Source organism: Ovis aries, chromosome 7, assembly GCF_016772045.2.
Source record: "Ovis aries strain OAR_USU_Benz2616 breed Rambouillet chromosome 7, ARS-UI_Ramb_v3.0, whole genome shotgun sequence".
In the NCBI taxonomy this organism is placed as follows: Eukaryota; Metazoa; Chordata; class Mammalia; order Artiodactyla; family Bovidae; genus Ovis; species Ovis aries.
The window spans coordinates 59,545,561-59,564,195 of record NC_056060.1 but is presented as its reverse complement, the minus strand read 5'-3'; the positions used below and the strand labels follow the sequence as shown (position 1 = coordinate 59,564,195).

General features: G+C 38.7%; 1 protein-coding gene across 17 annotated transcripts in view; it reads right to left on the bottom strand.

Annotated features, from left to right (window-relative positions):
• CEP152 (centrosomal protein 152) overlaps positions 1 to 18,635 on the bottom strand; it is a 104,234-nt gene that overhangs the window by 75,174 nt on the left and 10,425 nt on the right. For 6 of the 17 annotated variants that reach the window (XM_012181617.4, XM_060418046.1, XM_060418045.1 and 3 more), the window contains exons 3-8: positions 9,581 to 9,684; positions 9,284 to 9,356; positions 8,927 to 9,205; positions 7,693 to 7,858; positions 4,660 to 4,800; positions 3,427 to 3,566 (exon numbers count right to left, since the gene is read on the bottom strand). In XM_012181617.4, the coding sequence (XP_012037007.2) occupies positions 3,427 to 3,566; positions 4,660 to 4,800; positions 7,693 to 7,858; positions 8,927 to 9,205; positions 9,284 to 9,356; positions 9,581 to 9,684 (903 nt within the window). Of the gene's footprint in view, positions 1 to 3,426; positions 3,567 to 4,659; positions 4,804 to 7,692; positions 7,859 to 8,926; positions 9,206 to 9,283; positions 9,357 to 9,580; positions 9,685 to 18,635 lie in introns of all 17 variants that reach the window. The other 11 variants (XM_042252497.1, XM_042252498.1, XM_060418044.1 and 8 more) reach the window with 3 other exon arrangements.

Genomic DNA, 18,635 nt, shown 5'->3' with positions numbered 1-18,635 from the left:
GAAAGTAGGGGCTTCCCTGGTGGCTCAGTAGTAGAGAACCCACCGCCAATGAAGGAGACACAAGAGACGTGGGGTTCAACCTCTGGGTGGGGAAGATCCCCTGGAGTAGGAAATGGCAACCACTCCAGCATTCTTGCTTGGAGAATCCCATAGACAGAGGAGCCTGGCAGGCTACAGTCCATGGGGTTGCAAAGAGTCGGACATGGCTGAGTGACTAAACAAGGACAAGAACAAAGAGAAGAAAGGTCTCCCCACGGTGGCTCTAGTTCCCTAGCTGGGATCCACCAGGCCCATGGTTGCTGGAATGATTATTCACAGAGAAAAAGACTCTGGAAGTGTCTGAGGAAAGCAAGAGAAGATTTTGCACAACATGATAGCAATGTGGGTTCCAGGCAAGGAATCTGCTGTGTCTATACCCATCTCAGTGCTGTTTGCATCGCTCTGGGCTCCAAGTGTTGGAGGGAAGTCCAATTGTTAGGTCATGGAAAAACGACAACTTTTTAAAAAATTTATTTATTTTTCAATTGAAAGATAATTGCTTTACAGAATTGTGTTGGTTTCTGCCAAAGAGCAGCATGAATCAGACATGAGGGGTGGGACGGGGAGGGAGGCAGAAGGGAGGGTAAAGACAACTGCTGCTGGAAAGATTGATGCAACTTCTCAGTGGTCATGTACTAAAAAGGAGGCTTTTTAAACTGTAACTGTATGGTTGTGGAGAAGGAATTGTGTAGCAGGTTTACTGACAACTCCCACAAGATACCCATGTTCTAATTCCTGAAACCTGTGAATACGTTCTGTCATATGACAATGGGAAATTAAGGTTGTGACTGGATTAAAGTTGCTAACCAGATGACCTCAAATAAGGAGACTGACCTGGATTACCAGGGTGGACGCACTGTATCCAGAAGGGTACTTTAATGATGAAAACGGAGGCAAAAAAAAAAAAAAGTCAGAATTGTGACTGCTAGCTCTGAAAATGGAAATGGACCATACACCAAGGAATGCAGAGGGTCTCTAGAAGCTGGAAAAAGCAAAAAAGGGGATTCTCCCCTAGATCTCCAGAAAGCAACAGAGCTCTACTGACACCTTGATTTTAGCCCAATGAGAGCCATGTCAGACTTCTGACTTTCTGTCTGTAAGGTAATAAATTTGTGCTGTTTTAAGCCACTAAGCCTGTGGGGATCTGTTAAAGCAGCAATAGAAAATTAACGTACTTGGTGGTTCTGCTGCTTTTTAAAATTTATTTAATTTTAATTTTTAATTTAATTTTATACTGTGTTATTTTTTATAAATGCAAGTTCTAACTTATAGTAGATTATGACATAAAAGCAACTCTTTAATAACTATCATTTTTCAAAAAATTTTTAAAAATGATAGTCTATATTACACATAAAAATGAAAAATTTCAAATGAGGTCGCTTCTTCATTCTATTCCAGAGATTGCCTATTTATCCCAATACCACTTAAACTACTTAAGACATTCATCATTTGTTCAGTAAATGATGTGGACACTTTGTGCCAGGCAGGGTTCCAAGCACTTAAGGACAGGATGACAAGACAGCCAAGGCCTAAAGTCTTATTACTTTCTGGTGAAAAGGGACAGACAATAAGTAAACAGATGAGATAATTTCAGATGGTTTTAAAATAGAGTGATAAAATATGGCACAATAGAGGGGAGTGGGAATGAGAAGCAATAGACTACTTCAGAGTCCTCTCTGTTTTCAGCTAAGAACTGATGGCTGAGAAAGAACCAGAGATGAGACAACATTGTTTAAATTCTTCCATCCTCAGAACTAGCCACAAATCTCATCTAGAACCAAGTCACTTTTGTTTGTAACCACCAAAACAGCATTACTCACATGAATCATTCACTGCCAAGCGTGGCTACCAACGACTTGTGACTATTTCCCATGATCAAATGGCCACCCTTCTCATTAATCAAAGAATGTGCCACCACTTCAAAGGCTAGTCTATTGGAGTCAGAAAATTTAGTTTCTGATGCTTTGTCAGTAACCAGCTTTGTAATCCTGGAAAAGTAATGTGACCTCGCCAAGACTTGGTTAACCATCCATAAAATGGTAAACACAATGCTTCACTAATCAAAATCCCAACAAGACTGTTTATAAAGCATGGGAAGTTGATTTGTAAGATCTAGAAGGAAAAGTATAAAAAAGAGCTACTAAATATTTTAAGAATTATAAGGGTAGCCCTTGTTTACCAGATTTCAAAACACAAGACAAAACTATACTTGTGATAGTACCAGAGCAGAAAAAGAAAAATATGTAAGAAAAAAAAATCAGAGGTTAGGTCAATTTTGAACACTATAACTCACTCACCACGTACTGATCACCTATAATGTACCAGGCTCTGGGCTTATGTGGTGAGGTTACTAAGATGAGGGCAACCCGTTCTGGCCTTCAGCATTATTCTAGGTCTGTTATAACATATGTGATCATCCGACTTGAGGAAGAAAACGGGAAGACTTAGGAAAAGAAAAGCCTTGAGCAGGGGCTTGTTAATCAAATAGCAATGTGCTGAGGAGAGGGCATTCCAGTGATAAGAGACAGCACATATGAGTACATAGAAACAGACTATTGAGTTTAAGAGTGAAGGAGGGAAAGGCAAGATCAAATGGTCAGGAGAAGGAAATGGCAACCCACTCCCATAATCTTGCCTAGGAAATCCCATGGACAGAGGAGCCTTGTGGGCTATAGTCCATGAGGTGGCAAAGAGCTGGACATGATTGAATGACTGAACAACCGCAAAAAGTACCAAGTGTACAGTCCTAACTAGCTAGCTGATCATTTAGAAGCTGAGTGTGTCAAAGCCACAGAGAACCTGTCTGTTAGAGCTCATTCAGTTAGTAACCTTTATCGAGTCCCATGTATGTTTGTTAAAAATAAAATAAAATTGAAAGCCTTTGTATAAAAAAAAAAAAAAAAGATCAAATGGTCATCCTGACACCCTATTTCATCCCACAAATAAAGCAAGGTCATTGAAAGACTTTAAGTAAGGGAAAGACATAACTAGAACTGTGCTTCAGAAAGATTACTCAGATGGCCAGATGAAAGAAGAGAAGGGGTAAAAGATTAGAGACTACATACGAGACTTCTGCAAAAGACGATAAAACACTGAACTAGGGACGTGTGGACAGAAGTGAGGAGACTCAATACAATGTAGTGGCTGACTAGACAAAAGAACACAGAAGCTGAGCTCTCCTCCAGATTTCTGGTGGATAGATGACTAGGTGAACGGGAGACCTGTTCCCCCAAGGAAAAGGAAAGAAACGTAGACTGACTAGGGGAGAAGAATGTGTAAACGTTTAAGTTTTCCTAAATTTAGCCCCACAACACAAAACATTAAGCAACCAACATTTCACTGTAATCAACAACTTTTTACCATAAATAATGAAGATCAAATATTTACCTGTTCTTCATTGACTTTTAATGCTTGTATTTGGGTCTCCAGTGCTTTTATTTGTGCTTCAAGCTGTATTTCTCTTTCTTTTCCATTCTGAAAGAGTTTCTGTGATTCTCGAAGGCTGAGGGCCAAACCATCCTTTTCATCTAGAACATTAAAAAATTTTATATAAGTAATATGTTACTGCAGAGGGATCCTAATTGCCACAATCTGTCAAATATCAGATCTTTATCACATATAAATGTTGCTGCATTTAATTCAATTCCGATAATGAACTTCACTTGATTTGGAGAAAATTAGAAAAGCTTCAAAAAAAGAATGTGAGTGACATTAAAAAAAATTTTTTTTTACAGAACAACCACCACTCTCTTTAAAAATCTTATTGTATCCCTTTAGGGACCAAAAGATTCCCTAAAAAATCATTTCAATATCTGTTATTTGAGAAGCTACATAGATAGGACAAGCCCCTGCGGATCAAAGAAATACTCCGAGGACAAATTACTTTTTATACATACTTTCAATGACCTCTTAAATTCACCTAGTCTTTAATTCTTCCCACATACTTTACTGTAACAGTTCACAAGTTCTTCTCTCAAAATAAATTTCATGAGCATTACAAAAAGATCTTTTCACTATCAATTAAGTTTGAAATAAGCTGGAGTTCAGTCACAAAATTATTCTACAAATGAGAGTTCAACACTGACCGAAACTATAGAAAGCACAAAGAGTGAGCAATTATAATCTGAAATCTGTGTTTACACTCTGCTTCTCCCAGAGATGACCACATTTTCTCCTTGGCACTCTCAGAGCAGTTCAGGATCACTAACTCTTACTTGGATTGAAATGTTATGCTAATTCATAGGCTCAGAAAACATACTGCAAACTAAACACAAGTCTCTCTGGGAATTGGAATACTTTATCCAATGTAAACCACATAAGGAATCGACAGCTTTTTGAGATGGAATGCTATCAGCATATTTATATAATGTTCACTGATTCTATTAGTCTAACAGAATAGAAAAAAGGGGGGAAAAGTGAGGATCTCAAAATGTATGTTCTGGAAGGAAGTCCAAGGCAATGTGTCAAAAGTCCTGGATTTTTGTTTTGCTCTGACTGATTCATCGTGAGCCCTTCATCAAGTGCATCAAATCTCTACGCTTCATATTTAAAATGAGGTTACTGGAAACAAGCTATCTAGCTCTACAGACCTCAAACAGCACCCAACACTTGTTTTCTTACCTTTGGTTATCAGAAGCTGATGATTCAGATATCTAACTTGACGTTCACTCTCATCTAACTTTTCAACTAAACTGTCCAGTTGTCTCTCTTTAGCTTTGTTAAGAACCTGAAGTTGAATAATCTGCATATTTTCTGCAGAGTCTGCTTGGGAATTAAAGATAATTTATTAGATAAAAGCATATCAAAATATAAATTTGTGGTCATTTCAGGTAATGTTTTATCAAACTGCAAATACAACTTAGGGTATCATGAAATCAGTTCAGGAGATTGTGACTCACATTTTTAATAAACAATGTTACCGAGCCAAACACTTGGGTCTGCTCACCCGCACGCAGTAAAGCCAATCTACTGACCCCTGGTTGCAGTGAAGGCAAGTGCAGCGTTTAAGGGGCCATTTAAGGAGTTTGAGCTTTTTAAGCCTCAGCTGTCCAGGACTTCTCTTACAGCACCTTATCATAAATGCTGCACTTCCCTGGTGGCTCAGGAAAGAATCTGCCTGCAATGCAGAAGACCTGGGTTCAAGCCCTGAGGTGGGAGGATTCCCTGGAAAAGGGGATGACAACCCACCCCAGTATTCTTGCCTGGAGAATTCCATGGACAGAGAAGCCAGGCAGACTACAGTCCACGGGGTCACAGAGAGTCAGACACGACTCAGTGACACATTTTCACGCTTCTTCCTTCACCATACCACGTGTTGGTTAGATTGGCTTTATTGAAAGCAGGCAAGAAGGTCCAGATTTTGGTACGGTAATAACAAGACAGAATATGATCAGAGTGTATCATGTAGCATAAATAAGTATTACTATGTGAAACTTATTTATACAATACGTATATAAATATTGAAAAAAAAATGTACTTCTTACTATGGTCACTGCCAGGAAAGTCTGAAAAGACACTAGTTAATGTGTACCTCTGAATCACTACCATTTGGGCTAATGAAAAATAAGTATATACCAATAACAATGGAATAGAGCTCCAAGCTCTCATTAAGTTGAAAAATAAAAGTACATCGACTTCTATAAAACCATTTTCAAAGAAAATTTCTAGACATCCTTCTCAAAATATTTTATTGTAAGCAAGAATGAACTCATTTATACTGGCAAATAACTGCTGAATTAATAAATTAAATAATAGATTAATAAAAAAAACTTTGAGGTCTCCTTTCAGAAATAAAGTCATTTTAAGGACCACTTAAAAATCACTGGAGGAGAAAAAGAAAAAAGTGATTCACAGAAGCAGGATAATCTTTTAACTACACAATGACGAATATTTTCCTATAAGAACAATGCTACTATTTGCTAACAGATAAAACAATCTTCTTTTTTAAAAGAGATATGGTTGAAACCCCCAACTGAAGGCTGAAAACTGTTACAAGTCAAACTCTCTTGAGCCTTGCTATAACACTAAATCACTTCAGTTGTGTCTGACTCTGTGCGACCCCAGAGATGGCAGCCCACCAGACTCCCCCGCGCCCTGGGATTCTCCAGGCAAGAACACTGGAGTGGGTTGCCATTTCCTTCTCCAATGCAGGAAAGTGAAAGTAAAGTCGCTCAGTCATGTCCGACTCTTCGAGACCCCATGGACTACAGCCTACCAGGCTCCTCCATCCATGGGATTTTCCAGGCAAGAGTGCTGGAGTGGGTTGCCACTCTCTTCAAACTCATCTTTTTAAACTACTGTTACTAAGAACCTATAATCACTAAGTTCAGCACTACCATTAAGTTAGTTAACTTTCAGATGTCAAATTTAGGCAAATGTGTAACTAACAAAAAATGAATCGTTAAAATGCAGATTGTTAAGGAAGTGATGAAAGTGATATATGCAAAATGACCAGGCAATATAAATGTAACCGAACACAGCAAAACTGAAAGAATAACATCAAGGTGTCAGGCCACTGTTGTGATGTCTATTTACTTAACCCCAAAAGAGTTATGCCACACACACTGTCCACCTCCTCATCTCTTCATTCCACAAAACCTTAGGAACAGAGAGAGGTTGCCCACATATTTGCTGTCAGCTCACTGGGGGAAAGGGTGTCCCTTGCAACTATCCTATAGCCTGAGCATAGGATGGAAGCAGCACCATGAAGGAAGGGCACTGGAGTTCAGTTTTCTCTTTGGTGCATGCAGCCCAGGAAACCCAGAATCTCAGATATGACTTTTCCCCCACTTCTTAAATGAAATACAAAGACAACACTCGTGTTCACACTCTAGAATCACACTGGCTCTTCAGCAATAACTAGAAGTTATTTCACATGCCAGAGAGTAGGATGGCAAAAGTTGGATGTATGAAAACAAAGATTCAGATTAGTCAAGTTTGGCTTTTAGTTTTGAATGTTTGGATCTCCTCAAAATTCCCTAGTAGCACTTTTACCGATACATACACTATTCAAAAGAAAATTTTTTAGCAACTGTCACAGGACTAAACCTGAGATGTAAGTCTAGTTTTCATTCTGAGTATACAGTCATTTATATCAAAGTTGTCCATTACAGTAAAACTCTAAAAACCAAAAGAAAAAATTAAGATAATGGTTGACTTACTAAATTACATTTCTATATAATAAAAAAAATCTAAGATTGAAAAGAAAACTACATTTCATTTTCCAATTTAGGCTTCTGTTAAGAAAGATATGCTATATAAAGCTAATTAAGTCTTAACCAAATAGAATGACTGAAATAGACAGCTGAGAAAATTTCGGTTAATTTTTCATTAAGGGAAATTTCAAATATAGAAGAAGGTAGAGAAAAGAATACAATGAACCCCATGAAACCATCACCTAGATTCAACAACTGTGAACTCACGGCCAGTCTCACTTTATCTACATCCCCCTGCAAACTCACCCCCCAACAACATGATATTTGAAGTCAATTCTAGACTTCATGTCAGCTTATTCAAACTTCAGGATATATCTTTTAAAACTGGACTCTTTTCAAAAATTTTCATTATCTTACTTAAAATCACAATTCTTGAACATGCTCCAAGTGCTCAAAGTTCTCCAAATAGGTGGTTAAGAAATTTAAACTTGATACCTACTTTCATTAGCTCCTAAAAATTGTTGTTGCAGGCCTTCAAATGTGTCACTTTCTGCAATGTCCTGGGCTGGTGAGCCATTATTCTGGGCAGAAGACTGAAAAGGTTTATACGTCACTTTATACGATTCCAAAGCTTGACAGCTAGGACCTTGTGACATACCAAATTGCTATTACAAGGTGAGAGACAAAGTTGACAGTTAGGATTTGCTCTTTCCTTCAAAAATTATCTGAATTAGACAACTTGTTATAAAACTTAATGGTGATATAATTACAAATTTTATACATACATCCCTGCTTAAAAATAGCACTTAACTGTTACTTAACAAAGTTCAAAGAAAGCCTGAAATATGTAATTTCACACATTTTAGTTGAACTTCTGAGCATATAATAGAACCAATTCCATAAATAACTCAAGAATTCCAGTGAGATTATATATAAACATTTAAGAATAATTTAGAAAACACATCTATGCAATAACATATAATACAATGACTCATATGTAATAAATACTCAGTAACATTTGGGGGATGAATAACGTTTTATAGAGGAAGTAAGGGGAAACTAAGTAAGTAAGGTCAAGTAAGGGGAAATGACCACCTTAAAACAACCAAAAACTTATCCTGTCATCAGGTAACACAGAATATCTACTAGTGAAATGAGGCATTCATGGTCATTGAGAAAATCTAAGAAGCAGCTAACTGTATCCTAAGGTCTTATTCATCAAACTCTCCAGAGGCAGAGGGGGAAAGTATTTCTTTCCTTAACATTCATCCTGTCTACTGCTATATCATCACAACAGATAATCAGCTTTGAAGTATTTGATGCAAAATCTGTGATAAGGGTGATGAGCTAGATGATCAAGGTAACTGACTGGCATCATTAACCACTTTTAACTCTATCAGGGTACCTGAACGTAGCTTTTCACTGGAGCAGGGTTAATGGTAGAAGCCAGAAGCCTCAGTAGACAAAGGTGGCCGTTCTTTGACAGACTTAACTTTTCATGTTTAATTATTTCCATGAAGTCTCTTAAAATTCTCATTTAAGATGATTTAATTAGACTGTAAACAGAAAACTGCACGACTAATTCAGCATGAGGCTGAATAAATGCACCCTCAGCATTACTTGTCCTTAAATGTTACTATTGCACTTCCCACAAACATTTCTTAATCACACACACACAGCAAATGTGTGTACACGCATGCATAAATTTCTTGAAAGTCAAGTTTTTACAATACCTGAAAATGATTCCTTTGAGTATCTGAAAATGTAATTACATTGGTTGGTTGGCTATTAAATTCCTGCTTCTGACTGTTGGTATATGGCCTAAAGTTTTCAGGAAGGTGATATAAATCAGTCTGTTCATATTTACTCGGAGGACTATAACCACTTCCGCCTTCATCTCCACCTCCTTCAGGATGGTAGACAGGATGCTGGTCTTCAGTTCTACTTTGATTCTCTTCCCAGCCATTGCTACTTTTCTCTCCAATACATATATCCCGAATCTCATTATAGGCCTATTAGATAACGAGAGTAAGAGAAAAGTACTAAGATCTATTCCCACCCTAAAAGTCAAGTTCATGCCAGATACTTACATTTACATTTGGAGGTTTAGGCAGCACCTGATGCTCAGTCCAGTTCATCTCCAATTGCTCAGAATGATGTGTGCTTGGGAAAAATCAGTATTTTAAATTAGAGCCTATCATCTATTTGGACAGAGACACCATAGAGAACCTCAAGATTTTAACATGGGTGCCCTCCAAATTTTACCTAAAGGATTAAGAAGTAGTCTACAATTTTACAATCATATCTATTATTATTGCCTGCAGGGTATCTAAAGAAAAAACTCAAAGCATTGTGATATACAAACGCAAGGGATTTCAGGTCCTTACTCGTCCTCTCTGCCGTCCTCGCTGCAGTCCGAATAGTGAAGTTCAGGGGAAGACAGGTCATCATCCAGCATATCGTGAGGCAGGTCTGTGAGTAACTGCTGCAACTGAGACAGGAAGGTCAGCGTCAATACAACACTGGCTTAGACCCAAGATACCAAACCAAAGTTGCCTTGGCACCAGAGATTTTGACTGTAGAAGTCAAAGAATTTCCTAATTTCTCTATGTAATAAATGTCTTAAATTCCACAGGAATGATATTCGTCAGTTCACTTGGGGGAAGGGGAACACATAAATATCAGGATTTATATTGGAAGGCTTTATCTTTTTCTAGAGGTCTTAGATTCAGATACACGCACAACAGGAAAGCTTTTAAAACTTCTTTAGGCAAACACAGCAGGTCATAATAATGGCACCATCAGTGTATCATGTTATCCCGGGGGCAGATCTGAGTCTCAGAATCCTCTTCTACCAGTAATCAGACCTGGAGGACTTGGCAATCAGACACCCTCCTGGGAATCTGAGTGGCCAGATGCACTGTACCCAGGTGGTGGTAACAGCAGCAGCAGCAGGTGGCCTTGGAAGCCCTTAGAAGCACCAATAATATGATGGAAACCTCTTGGGGAGTAACTAATTACTAGAGAGCCATCCAATTCCAATGATGAAAAGATACACAATGCTTGGCTCTTATAAACAGTTGAGTAGAAAGAAGGCTGTAAGATTCAGGTTTTTATGGATACAGTACTCTCAAAAGTATAAATAAAACTGACATAAGAGCACATGATTTTGCTCTCCAATCTTTTTCCAGAAAAATCATATATTTAGCATTCTGCCTTATAACAACTAAATTCACTCAAGTTTCAAGATAAACTGTGACAAGGAGACAAATGAATTGTCTAATTTGTTGAATTTCAATATCTGTAAGTGTCTTCAAATCCCAATGTAACGACTTAAAATTTGTAATAATCAGAAAATTCAAACATGCTACTAAAGGGTCAAAGGACTGCTTATAATGACTTCTCTTTAAACCTAAGCATCAGTTAGATTATTAGTAAATTGACCGAGTTCCTCCACAGTATATAAATCAATCCCATAAAATTATGTAATAAATCAGTTTTGAAGATATTAATACTCTATAAAAATCCGGAAGAAAAAATGAGATGTTGCTTAGTCTACGGCAGGTTTTTTCCCCCCTACTTCTCTGCCATTAGAATGAAAGAAATGAAGTGTAGCTATAAAACATATCTGAGTATTACATTTATAATTTAAAAGATGTTCTTAAAATGCATATGGTAAAAGTTAAATAAAACTATCCTAAGAAATGTCTGAAAAGAATGCCCCAACTGTTAACAGAGTTTTGGTGAAGTCAAACTTGGGAATGGAATGGGGTATGTGAGGTGGAGAAGGGGGACACTTCCTTACCCACATACATATTTCTAACATTGAGTGGATTGTTTGTTTGAAGGTGTTCTCGATACACTGGTTTCTCTAAAAATGAAGTAATAGAAAAATATTCTATTCCAATGAAAAGTTATCTTGATGAAATCGATATTAACAACCAGGACCTTGACTTATTGGCCACCTGCTCACATAGGTAACTGAAAAGTCATTTTGTGAATTAGCCATATCAGAGTTGACCTAAAGATATAAAGAATAACAAACACTAAAACAGAACACATCAATATAGCAGGACACCACAAAGGGACTCAAGAGAAAGGTGGCGAAGTGACTTTACAAAGACAAAATTCACAGAGAGAAAAAGCACCTACGAGAACTTTAAGGAAAAAGACTATACCCACATGTAACACAGGGAATAAAATCAAAATAAATGTTTTATACTTAAATCAAATAAGGACTCCTATAAAGAAAAAACATTTTCTTCTAAACCTTCAGTGAAGTTCAAGTACACAGCCTTATAATTCAGAAAAGCCTTAATAGGAACATCTAAATAGTACAATTTCCACCCCCTCCCATATTAAGCAGTTCTTATAGCTTTCTTTGCGACACCACAAAATTAATTTGAGCATAAGCAATTAAGTTCCTCAAAATGCTTCTGGATCCACAGGTAAACTTGTCAAGTAGTAAAACATCCCTATTGTATTTAGTGTTTATAAAATATTTTACAAAATGTACTAACATTTTTAAATCATTTCATTCACCTTCAAAAAATTTCTCAAGATCTTTGTCATAGCTGGGCTATATTCCTTGGCTCTATAACTTTGAGGACAGAGAGAGGTTAAATGAGCTTCCCAATAAGGCCATTTGGGAACAAAATACCATCTGCCCCAGGCTCCCATTCCTGGGATCAAAGGGTACCCTCCTCATACAACTGTCAAATAGATTTTGCTTTTGAAGCTTGTGCCATAAAACACAAAATTATCATATCAACTTATGCAGGTTACCAAACAGAAAATTTTGGAAACTATAAAATGTCCTCATTAAAGATCCACCCAACTACCTAATACAGATTCAAGAACAAAGATAACAATCCTTATAAATGGCAAGATCTAATTCCCCTTATTACTTCCAAATGTGGAAGTAATACTGTCTTTTGGTTGCAAATACAATCCTCTTAGTGGGGTATGATTGAGTTATCAACTGAGTTTAATAATTAAAGAGATACTTTCCCTAGAAAAAAGATAATTTGCATTGCTAAGACCCCTACTGAAATGCATTTTAAACTAGTCTATAAAATCCTCTCCATTTACTAGCTCGTGTGTTTGTTCCTGAAAAAATAAAGAAAAAAAAATTATTTGAGGACATTTCATTCAAAGAACTTTAGCAACAAAACACTTTTACGATAATCTACATAGAACAGCCAAAAAGCCTAGTTCAAGGGGAATGTAAACCAAGGAACATGTAAACCTTTTCTTAAGATTCTTCAGCTTAAATTAACTAAACAGACTGTCTTCAGAGTCTATAATCCTTGATATTCATGAAAGCAAGAGTTCTCAGATTACAAAGCATATGATACATCTTCTCCCCAGAGAACAGCAGCAAATGGTGTGGACAGCATTCATCTGCCTTCTGAACAAGCTGCCCAACAAGCACACTGCTGAACCGATTCTGGTATTTTTAAATACGAATTGTGAAATGATGCTTTCAAGGATACACACTAGGTAGAATCTTCATCTTAGCCTCAGAGCCAAGTTATTAATAAAAACATCCTTGAAAAGGCCCAATATGGGACCGACAAAGGGCCAAATAACTTGGCAGCTAGAGCATTAGTCTATGAATTATATATACTACATGCAAAACGTTTGTTTTAATCCTTTCCATTAGGTAAAACAAATTTTATAATCTTAGTGGGGAAGGCTTTGCCTAGATTGCCACACATCTGTAAAACAAACACGGCAACGTTTATTAGACAAATATCAGCGACACTGCAAGTGACACCTAAGAGAACTTTAGGCCTGGAAGAACACCAGAGACCCTCCAGGCCAATCTCTCCTTCTAAAGGTGAGCACGATGAGGCCGAGAGCAGGGGAGGGGCACGCCCACAAAAGCAAGAGTTACAGCCCCTGGGCCGGCAGGGGAGCCTGAATCTCTCCATTCCCACTCCTATCTTCTTCTGCGTGACATTCAGTTGGCCACTGGAAGACACAGTCCTACCTGTGTGTATACAAGTAAGTGTCAGCCAGAGTTCAGCGTTTTTGTTCCCATTGTGACAGTTCCTGAAAAATACCTATATATTATGGGAAACACTTCAAAGGCACCATCTAGATAAAGTATTTGTTGTGTCTGACTCTTTTGTGACACTATGGACTGCAGCCTGCCAGGCTCCTCTGTCCATGGGATTTCCCAGGCAGTCCTACTGAGTGGGTTGCCATTTCCTTCTCCAGGGGATCTTCCCGACCCAGGGACTGAATCCAGGTCTCCTACATTGGCAGGCAGATTCTTTATCAGTGAGTCACCAGGAAAGTCCCAGATAAAGTGTAAGAAATTGCTAAAGGAAAACAAAATGTAATATGAACAACAACAAAAAAATACAATATGAACACTCCACTATTTGTTTCTTTGCTTCACTTAGGTGATGACAAGAAAATTTCTCTAAATAAATCAAAGAATATAAAATGCAAACAAATGCTAGCTTTACAACTCCCCCTAGTGGAGACAAAACATCAAAAATGTATCCATAAATAATCAAACAAGGCAGTTAAAAGTAGAAGAAAGGCTTTGTGATGGAAACAGTCTTTAGACTACACCATTCCAAGCTCAACTGAGCTTACTATTCTCCGGAGAAGTACCAGAATAAAAACCAAGAGGGACTCAAATCTGTATTCCCAGGTACAAGTTTCTGTCTGCCATTTGCTACTCAAACCACTTATCTTTCTACTCAAGATCATTTTCCAGGTTTTGAATACATCACTAAGAAAACGATCATCAGCAAGTACTAGCTTTTTTTTTTTTAATTTTTACTTTTTTATTTTAAAATCAGAAAAAAATTAAATAAAAGCAAGTACTATCTTGATAAGCACAAATTACTAATTCCTTCTACCCCAAACCACAGGCTCCAAAATACATTCATGTGTGAGTTACAGTCGCTCTATCATGTCTGACTCTTTGCAACCCCATGGACTGTAGCCCGCCAGGCTCCTCCGTCCATGGGATTCTCCAGGCAAGAATACTGCAGTAGGTTGCCATTCCCTTCCCCAGGGGATCTTCCCAACCCAGGGATTGAAACCACATCTCCTGCACAGCAGGCGGATTCTCTACCACTGAGCCACAGGACAACCAAACAATAGTCACAGAACTGGTGACACTGAAGAAAGTACATGCCATCTCCAGCAAAATGACAATCTACCTTAAAGCACATGTGGCTTTACCAGTAACTTTGGGGCTTTCAGCAACCACAATGACACCAACAGCAACAACTATATCTCTGTAATAGTCCATGATGAAATTACATAGTGACTTTAGGTGGAAAATGTTTTGCAAAATCACAGTTACATTTGTTGTTCAACTGCTTATTTAACTTATATGCAGAGTACATCATGCGAAATGCCAGGCTGGATGAAACACAAGCTGAAATCAAGACTGCTGGAAGAAACATCGATAACCCAGATACACAGATGACACCACCCTTACGGCAGAAAGCAAAGAACTAAAGAGCCTCTTAATTAAAGTGAAAGAGGAGAGTGAAAAAGCTGGCTTAAAACTCAACATTCAGAAAATGAAGATCATGGCATCCAGTCCCATCACTGCATGGCAAATAGATGGGGAAACAATGGAAACAGTAACAGACTTTATTTTGGGGGGCTCTAAAATCACTGTAGATGATGATTGCAGCCATGAAATTAAAAGATGCTTGCCACTTGGAAGAAAAGCTATGACAAACCTAGAGAACATACTAAAAATCAGAGACATTACTTTGCCAACAAAGGTCCATCTAGCCAAAGCTATGTTTTTTTCCAGTATCATGTATGGATGTGAGAGCTGGACCATAAAAAAAGCTGAGTGCTGAAGAAGTAATATTTTTAAACTGTGGTGTTGAAGATTCTTGAGAGTCCCTTGGACTGCAAAAGGAGATCAAACCAGTCAATCCTAAAGGAAATCAGTCCTGAATATTCACTGGAAGGACTGATGCTGAAGCTGAAGCTCCAATACTTGGACCACCTGATATGAAGAACTGACCCATTTGAAAAGACTCTGATGCTTGGAAAGATTGAAGGCAGGAGAAGAAGGGGACAACAGAGGATGAGATGGTTGGATGGCATCACCGACTCAATGGACATGAGTTTGAGTAGGCTCCAGGAGCTGGTGACGGACCGGGAAGCCCGGCGTGCTGCAGTCCGTGGGGTCGGAAAGAGCAGGACAGGACTGAGCGACTGAACTGAACATTTGCTGCTGTTGTTCAGTCAGCTAAGCTGTGACTGACTCTCTGTGACCCCACGAACTGCAGCACACCAGGCTTCCCTGTCTTTCCAGTATCTCCCAGAGTTTGCTCAAACACATGTCAGTTGAGGCAGTGATACTATTGTTACATTATGAATGAGTTAAGGAAAGAGTTTTTGAATTCTTCTTCTCTGGACCAGCTTTACAAGTAAAAATTTGCCTAGATTACTTTGGATGAGGTCTACTTAGTTGCAAGAAGGACAGCTACATCGGTAGTTCTCAAAGTAATGAACTCCAATAAGTTGTGAGGGAAGAGTGATATGAATATTAACTGACATGATAGAATAGCTCCATCATATTCTCACCCTCCCTCGCCTGTACTCTAATCCATTCTGTTCACTGTTTAAGAGGTGGAGCTTCAAGTGAAACCCTGGTGAGGCTGTGGGTTATACACTTGTCTGCTATGCCTTGGAACACAATGGCCAAACTTTTGCCAATATACCATTCAGAGCTGTGGTGATTCAGAGATGATTATGGTGCCTTACTTTTCTGAAAAATTCTTGGAGTTTTTCTTTCTTTCTTTCTTCCTTTTTTTTTTCCAAAATATGCGTCTATCTTTGGTGGTCTGCGTCTTGAGATTCCACTGGTCCAACTGTCCTCTGAATATTGAAATCACTTTAATAAACTCTTTCCTTTTCCAAAGATTAAATGCACTTTCTCCAGTTCCTCTTTGATGCAAACAAGGGAGGGAATAGAAACAGTAAAGTCCAGATCATCACTGTAGAGGTGCAAATTAGGATGGCATGGAGGCTGGAAGTTGACTATGGCTTATTCACTGACTTATGGGCAAGTGTGGACAAAATCCCAGCTGATCCCAAAGTGTCAAAATCAAACGGCTTGGTAAAGCATGTTGTATCAGCAACTGGCCATTCATATAAGACGGTCAGAATCTCTAAAGTGGTTATTGTGCCATTTACAGAGAGGGAAATCTCACAAGTCCTTAGCAAAGTAGCCCATGAGACAGATATGGCCTGCTTGGGACATCTTTGGGAATGGAAGCATTCCCCCTACACAAATGAACTGAATACAAAGTGATTCATTAAGCAGAGAAAGCAATGTGCATTAGCCGTGTACGTGTATGCGTGTATGTGTGTGTGCTGCTCAGTCATGCCTGACTCCTCGCAGCCTCATGGACTGTAGCCTGCCAGGCTCCTCTGTCCATGGGATTTTCCAGGCAAGAACACTGGAGCGGATTGCCATTTCCCCCTCCAGGGAATCTTCCTAACCCAGGGATCAAACCTGCATATCCTGCATTGGCAGGCAGCCCTGGGAAGCCCAGTGCTAACACTCTAATCTGCCTGGCAATCCCAAAGCAATCTCAACTAGGCAGGCATGAAAAGATTATTCTCTTTTTTTAACTTAAGACTTTAAACTATTCTGCTACTGAAGGGTCAGGGAGACTGAGGAGGTGGAAAGGTTTCTGGATATGAAAATGAACTTAGGTTTGATCAGGTGGTTTATTATTTTTAACTCGCCAAGACAAAGCTGGAATCAAGATTGCCAGGAGAAATATCAATAACCTCAGATACACAGAATCCACTCCAGTGTTCTTGCCTGGAGAATCCCAGGGACAGGGGAGCCTGGTGGGCTGCCGTCTATGGGGTCACACAGAGTCGGACACGACTGAAGCGACTTAGCAGCAGCAGCAGCAGATACACAGATGATACCACCCTTATGGCAGAAAGCAAAAAACTAAAGAGCCTCTTGATTAAAGTGAAAGAGGAGAGTAAAAAAGCTGGCTTAAAACTCAACATTCAGAAAATGAAGATCATGGCATCTGGTCCCATCACATCATGGCAAATAGATGGGGAAACAATGGGAACAGTAACATACCTTATTTTGGGGGGATCCAAAATCACTGAAGATGGTTTAACTGCAGCCATGAAATTAAAAGACACTTGGAAGAAAAGCTATGACAAACCTAGAGAGCATATTAAAAAGCAGAAACTTTACTTCACCAACAAAGGTCCATCTAGTCAAAGCTATGATTTTCCCAGTACTCACGTGTGGATGTGAGAGTTGGACTATAAAGAAAGCTGAGCACCAAAGAATTGATGCTTTTGAATTGTGGTATTGGAGAAGACTCTTGAGAGTCCCTTGGACTGCAAGGAAATCCAACCAGTCCATCCTAAAGGAAATCAGTCCTGAATATTCTTTGGAAGGACTGATGCTAAAGCTGAAACATCAATACTTTGGCCACCTGATGTAAAGAACTGACTCATTGGAAAAGACCCTGATGCTGGGAAAGATTCAAGGTAGGAGGAGAAGGGGATGACAGAGGATGATATGGCTGGATGGCATTACCGACACGATGGACAGGAGTTTGAGTAGGCTCTGGGAGTTGGTGATAGACAGGGAAGCCTGGCGTGCTGCAGTCCATGAGGTCACAAAGAGTTGGACACGACTGAGTGACTAAACTGACCATTTGATGACAAAATATATATACGGCTGAAATTTTAGAAAAATTCTGAATTTTATTTTTCGCTGAAATTCTAACATCTGATTTCACTTCTTCCTTTGCAGCTGTTTTTTAAAAAGGTAAAATACTTATTAATAAATATGAAACACTTTTTATTAATATTTGGATAACATTTAACGTTCATTAGCATATGGATAACATTTATTATCCATAGTAATCATGTTAGAGTCGAAGTTAGCTAGCTATTTTCTTCTACTGTGCTAGAAACACTCACTCTCATATATTTAACCTCTTAAGATCACCTCTGGAAATTCCCTACTCCAGCACATAATCTATCAAAGAACGATCCCAATGGCTATCTTCTGTATCATCTAGAATTAACTGTCTCCTTAACCAACACCACGTTTAAAACTTTCACCACACAATACACCTGGCAGTAAGTTCTCTCTAATATCCTACCCACCATTTCCAATGGAAAAAATCACCTGTCAGGATTATTTTTTCTCGTCTTTAAAGTCTAGTATAATAATAACTCAAACTGATCCTCTCAAGAATCCCAGCAGCTAAATTCCGGTGAACTACCCATGCTGTGAGTTCAAAAAGTAACAGAGAACCCTCAACCCCATCTCTGCCACAGCAATCCTTGTGAAGGCCCCTATCAAAATCTGGAAACCCTGGCAGGGGTCACAAACTCCAATGCCCTCGATGACTTGGCAGAGAATTTACAAGAGTGAAGCTAGTGGGT